The 6,653-nt window shown below is 37.8% G+C and overlaps 1 protein-coding gene across 1 annotated transcript; it reads right to left on the bottom strand.

Annotated features, from left to right (window-relative positions):
* Positions 1-407: 407 nt before the first annotated feature.
* On the bottom strand, positions 408-1,990 carry LOC117612251 (RING-H2 finger protein ATL54-like). Its single transcript, XM_034341017.1, has one exon. It carries the CDS (start codon positions 1,832-1,834, stop codon positions 695-697), a length of 1,140 nt encoding a protein of 379 aa, XP_034196908.1. The 5' UTR covers positions 1,835-1,990; the 3' UTR covers positions 408-694.
* Between the last annotated feature and the right edge of the window lie 4,663 nt (positions 1,991-6,653).

The raw sequence follows: 6,653 nt of genomic DNA, 5'->3' as shown, positions 1-6,653 counted from the left end.
ATGCTATTAGCTGGTTATGTAATTTAAAAGGGAATTATCAGAGCTTCTGCTACTGCTTTTTAGACCCTGTAGTCTCATTCTGCAGAGTGATTAGGAATGCATTAAACTAGAGGAAAAGATAGTCGGGTTTTAAACCATTTTCCTTCTTCCCATAAACCTGAACTCAGAAGCTATCGAACATGAAATGGGATGAATTCTAACAAAATCAATCTACAAGTGAAAACTTTAGTTTGAGCTGCAAAATTGAAGGAAGCAGCAGCTTGCAGCAATACCTAAGCATTCAACGGAAAGATATAAACAAACGATAATCAACACATTAATGATCATTCTACTTTGCTGCAATATGGCTTTTTGACTCCAATATCCAAAGTTGATAGTTATCTTAGAAACCACGAAATCTCGTCATCTTTAGTTCAAAAGAAAAAAAGGTTTCATCAACAATTGATTGATTCTTTTCAGATACTACATTTAAAAGCTGTGAATCCCCTTTTGGGCCAGCCTCAATTTTCTAGTTCTGACATAAACTTTAGAACAAACAGGAATTTATTGAAGTGTGTAATTTGATAAAGTAAGAGAGAAAAAAAAAAAAAAAACACTCTCAGATTGCTGAGAGTTCAGAACTACATACCAGGTTTTTATATGCTTTACCTGACAAGGAAAAGAGGGTCAAAACATGACAAAAAGAAAATTGAGATCAAAAGCTCCTCAATTGGGAAACTGATTCACTGTTTTGAACATCCCTGCAGAACAAGACTTTCCCATTGCAGGAAGATGACCTCTTCATAGTAAGAGGAACATTTTGCAGAGACCTCCCTTTTGAAGAACTGCCCTTCTGTCTTTGCAACTTCTGATTTCCACCAGTCTTCCTGGGAACAATTTCCTTGTTTAATTTATTTACCGCAACCAATTTGGTATTTGAATTCCTTTCAGATTCCACTGCAGGGAGATTAGAAAGCTCCAGACTGATCTTTGAAGCTGATAAACAATCCATGGAAACCGACCTTCTTGGCTCCACTAGTCCATTCACCTCTTCAATTGGGATTTCATCTCTCTCCTTTCCAATCACCTCTCTGTTTTCCTCTGTTTCAATTCTAATCTCACAAATTTCCTCTCCCATTTCTTCACTAGATTCACCAATATTTTCCGAAATCTCCACCTGGGTTTCTTCTTCTGGAATTGAACTGACAGCACGATTTGGTTCTGGTGCAGGGGTTGCCAAGGGTTGGACGATCGGTGCCCGACACATGGGGCAGTTGGTATGGGATCTAAGCCATGTATCAATACAAGGAACATGAAAAGCATGATTGCATTTAGGCAAAAGCCTCAAAGTCTCATCTTCTTGAAACTCACTCAAGCACACAGAACACTCTGTACCTTCAACAAGACCATTACCTCTCTTGTACTGACATACCGTGATCGAACTGATAATCGATTGCTGGAGACCGATGGTGTTGATGTACCAGATGGGGTGGTCAAGCACCGGCCCATGATCTTCATCTATATAGTCATCATGGGTCTCCTCTGATAAAGGTTGCTGTTGTGGTTGTGATCTTCTCCTGGTTGAATAGTACTTTACATAGAAAACATACAAACCAACAAGAAGAAAAGTGGCTACAATCAAAGACGATCCAACAGCCACGAAGGTGTAGGAATTATTGGATTTTTTTGTTTCATCATATCCAGATATGATAGAATGGTGGCAGATGTTAGGACATAAAGTCAAACATGATGGCAAACAAATTCCAGAATCATTTTTTTCTGAATCACAGAATGATTGGCAGACGCTTGGAAAGTTCTCTGATCCTTTTAACAGCTTTCTGTGGTGGAATTCCATAGCAATAACTGAGGAAGAGAGGTGGTGTTGCAAAGATAAGAAAAAACACCATCCAAAACCAGAGAGAGAGAGAGAGAGAGAGAGAGAGAGAGAGAGAGAGAGAGGTTTCTGGTTGGTGAAAAGAAGAGACGTTGCACTAAGTTGAATTCAGACAGCTTGTTCTATTAAAACTTTCAAATGTCATCTTTGAATATGAACAATGGATGAGAAGACTTGAGACGTTAAACCCTCTTTCGGTGATATATTTCACAAACTCCCTTTAAATTATTAATAAAAAAAACTCTATTTAATTTTCAAAAAAAGGAAACCCGTGTTCAAAAAGCAATAAATAAATAAGATTGTAAGCCTACCTTTGGTTAGAAACTGTATATCAGAAAATTGAAAATGCATCTTGAGAATTTCTTTCTGTGAGATTTTTTTTTTTTACCAACAATCTTAAATTTATAGATTGTTTTTGTGTAGTTTTAACTTAATAACAGTGATGCATATAAGAAATGGAATTAATGATGGAGAACTATTGTGGATTAGCATATGCCCTGACTCGTTCTACCTTGCTGTTGACTTGTCGCCGCCTTCGAACTTCATGGCCGCGGTTTGAGATTCAGCAAGTTGAGCCTAGCCCAATATAATATTAATCATTAAGGTTACATTTGATTAGTAATTACACATCCAATAGATGACAGTATTTTTTTTATATACAAGCGATAAACTATTCTAAGTTAATCTAATTTATGGAAGGGCAAAAGCAATCTTATATAATATTGGATGGAACTCTGCAAAAATTTTGATGTCAAACTATGATAAAATAACTCATGTTTTGTCCTCATACTCCTCAACAAAACGGCATGGTTGAAGCTGAACGCGCATCGTCACATTGCTACGTATTATCACTTGCATTCTCCTCCATCAAAGCCATGCTCCTCTCACTCTTTGGGTTGAAGCCGCTCTCACCGTTGTCGTACTCATCAATATATCTCCTTCCCACCACTACCTTAAATTGGTCCATACCCTACACTCGTCTTCATGGTTTTCCACTGATAAGTGCATTTTGTAGGTGAAGTTAATTAAAAAGAGCATTATTAACTTACTTTTCTTATTTTTAGTTATTCTGTGCTCTTGGAAGGATTTTGATTGAAAATCAACTTTTCAAATGACTTTTAGCGCAAGGCTAATTGGAGAAGAAATATAAGACATTGAATATCATTGTGTCAAAGTTTCATAATTTTCTATCAAACCAATTGCTCAGGACTTGCAAGTCACGACAGCCTAAGTGAAATCCCTTCAAAACTGCACTGCTGTGAAGATTGAAGAGTTGAACACTTTTCCCATTTTTTATAGTGTCGTGTAACATATGCTTGGAAAGCTTAGAGATCAAGCTATGTTTATCATATTTTTTCAGAATTTTCAAGGAAGTAAAACTACCCCAAAATATGAGTGAAAGTTGGCTGACGTGTTTCCAAGTCAAATAAGGATTCTTTCCTAGTTTGTTTCCTTAATTGTTTAGGATTTTGTTTTGCTTTAGGAGAATTTTTCCAGACCCTTTTAGAATAGCGTTTAGTTATTTTACACTATATAAGGCCACTCTAAGACGACCACATACCATTACAATTTCTGCCTTTCCTATGTACATAAAGAATTTCCTTTTTTTTAATTTTTTATTATCAGGGATCCTGTATTCTAATTTATAATTTATATGTGACTTTGATCAAATGAAGGAGATTTTGCGTACCTTCAATCCTCTTCAGTTTTCCCCAATTCTGCCAATTCTGGGCCCAACAAGGCAGCATTAGTGATAATATGGATCCCAACATCCATTTTAACCTGCATGCAGGCCAAGCCATTTATCACCTGAATATTAGGATACTAATTCAGAAGGGTACTTTAATATCCATTGGGCCATGTGAAAATATTGATAGGGAGTATGATAAATTTATCGAACAAAAAAAACAAAAACAAAAACAAAAAACGGAGAGAGGCAAGTTCTGTTGTGATTCAAAGAACAATGACAAGGATAAAATTTTCATCTTCAGAAAAGGTTGCTTGCACTTTGCAAGGATGGTTAAACTGCAATTGACTAAATTTTCAATCAACAAAGTACACTATAAATTTGTTGCAAGTTTACTGGTAAAAACAAAAATAATTATGAATGCGGCACCAATTATCGGACAAAAATTTAAATAATTATGAAAGTTATTTTTCCTTTTTTTGCTCGGAAAACTTCCAACAAATTCCCAGTATACTTTTTGTTGATAAAAAATACATTCAAAGGAAAGTCATGTGACTGAGTTTATTGGTGGTGTGATTCTTATTTTTTTACTTATAGGAAAGATGGTATTTTTTAAACTCAAAGGAACATTACATGGTAAGAACTAGCATGTTAACGACGGCGACCTCGTTCAAACCTTCTCAGAGAAAACAGAACCCTATGGTAGAAAAGAGTATCATCCATGCTATTGACTAAATAGAAAAGTTAAACAACTTATACAAAACAGACAAACCTAAAACCCAACCACAAAACCCTTAAAACAACATCCCATCACTACGTACGTGTTGACGTGAGTCTCCTAATTAATCAAGGCGATTTACTTCCTTGATTAATTAAGGGATTTACTTTTCTATTTTTATATAGTTGATAAATCATTGTATAATTAGGAGATACTTTCCTAATTCTTTACTGTATCTAATTCCTTGTATAGTACATGTAAACTCTTATATATACCTCCTTATGGAGAAGAATAAATATAATCTAATGTATTCAAACCATATTCATATTTTAGCATGGTATCAGAGCAATTGATCATCGGTTGTCTCTAAATCCTCATATCAAATTTTCTTCAAACACAAACCCTAAATCCTCATATCAAATTCCTTCACACCCAAACCCTAAATCAAATTCCTCACATTTACAGCTTCAGATTCAGATCTTCATACCCGAATCCTCATATCCTCTTATCACAAAACCCTAAACACAAATTCTTTTTTTTTTTGTTCTCTTACTCTTAAATTCTTCCGCTGCCATGAATATCGTCTCATCTTCCCAAACCGCTGCCTTCACTTCCCCATCCTCCAAAATTGCCACAACAGGTTCCAACGGTTATGTTTTGCATAGTTTTTCAAAGAAACACATCTAGGTCATTGACACCGGAGCCACTGATCACATGACCTTTGATCCTGGACAACTTACCTCTCATACACCGTCTTCTCAATCGGTGGTGTCTAATGCCAATGGTACCCCTTCCCCAGTAATTGGGGAGGGTTCCCTCTCTCTCTGTGACTCCCTCACTTTGGATTCTGTGTTGATTCTTCCATCCTTACATCATAATCTTTTGTCTGTTGCCCAAATTACTACGGCTTTGAATTGCATTGTAACCTTTTGGCCTACTCATTGTGTTTTTTAGGACATCCTCAGCAGCAAGACGATTGGTTGTGGTACTAGGAGGGGCAAACTCTACTATCTGGACTTGGCCTCTGACAGTGAAGCCAGCCTCAGTCAAGCTTACAAAATTGGGGGTACGAGTGTTGAGAAGCAAACTTCCACAGTATGGTTATGGCATTGACGTCTTGGACATGCGTCGTTTGTGTATTTACAGAAGCTATTTCCTTCCTTATTTTCCCAGTTAGATATCTCCAGTTTTACGTGTGACATCTGCGAACTAGCCAAGAGCCATTGTGTTCCTTTTCCCTTAAGTTCACATAAAAGTTTGGTCCCCTTTTCTCTTGTTCATTCTGATGTTTGGGGCCCGGCTAAAATTACCACTCATAGGGGAGCTAGATGGTTTGTCACGTTTATCGATGATTGCACACGTATGACCTGGGTTTCTCTTCTCCAAACAAAAGAGGAAGTCAGTTCCAAATTTCAACAGTTCTATCAAATGGTAGAGACACAATTTCATACCAGAATTCAGGTTCTTCGGTCTGACAATGGCGGAGAATTTCTCAACCATGATCTTAATCTGTTCTTACAAGATCATGGCATCATACATCAACGCTCATGCCCTTACACTCCACAACAGAATGATGTGGCTGAACGAAAGAATAGACACTTATTGGAAGTGGTTTGTGCCTCTCTCTTTAGTGCCAATATGCCTTGGTCTTTTTGGGGAGAAGCCGTCCTCTGTGCAGCATACCTTATCAATCGGATTCCCTCCAGTATCCTCAATTTCCAAAACCCCCTTCAATACCTTATACCAAAAACCTGGAACCCTAGATCTTTGGCTGTGTTGTCTTCGTCCACTTACATGATCACCAACGCAGCAAATTGGATCCCCGCACCGAAAAATGTGTTTTGATCAGCTATGCACCTCATCAAAAAGGGTACCGGTGTTATTATCCTCCGAGTCAGAAAGTCTATACTTCTATGGATGTTGTGTTCCGGGAATCCGACATATATTTTTCAGCCGTCCAGGAGGAGGATCAAAATGCCAACACTTCTCCAATTTCTGAATTTTTTCCTGCAGAAACGTCCCAGACTGAAAACGACCGGTCGCCCAATTATAGCGACCAGTCACCCAGCGAGAATTCAACTCTATCCAAGAGCGACCGGTCGCAAGTGGAAAGTGACTAGTCGCCCCTCGAAAATTTGACTCTGTGCAAAAGCAACTGGTTGCTACAGGACAGCGACCGGTGGTCTCTTTGCTGTCAAACTCAGGATGAGATCATTGAGGAGTTTTTGCCCGCGCAGGAGAATTCCTCAGCTCCAGTACCACACCAATCACCTGCTGAGGACGTCATTCAGGTAACATCTTCTCTTGAAACTGATAACATTAATGAAATATCCCATGATGATTTAATTTCAAAAGGCACAAAGCTTGCATATCAG

The sequence above is a fragment of the Prunus dulcis genome, chromosome 8 (assembly GCF_902201215.1).
Source record: "Prunus dulcis chromosome 8, ALMONDv2, whole genome shotgun sequence".
NCBI classification, from domain to species: domain Eukaryota; kingdom Viridiplantae; phylum Streptophyta; class Magnoliopsida; order Rosales; family Rosaceae; genus Prunus; species Prunus dulcis.
Note: the sequence above shows the minus strand (reverse complement) of the source record. Positions and strands in the feature narration are given on the sequence as shown.

Excerpts from the sequence above, each read along its gene's own strand:
- LOC117612251 (XM_034341017.1), bottom strand. The coding sequence starts at position 1,834 with ATGGAATTCCACCACAGAAAGCTGTTAAAAGGATCAGAGAACTTTCCA.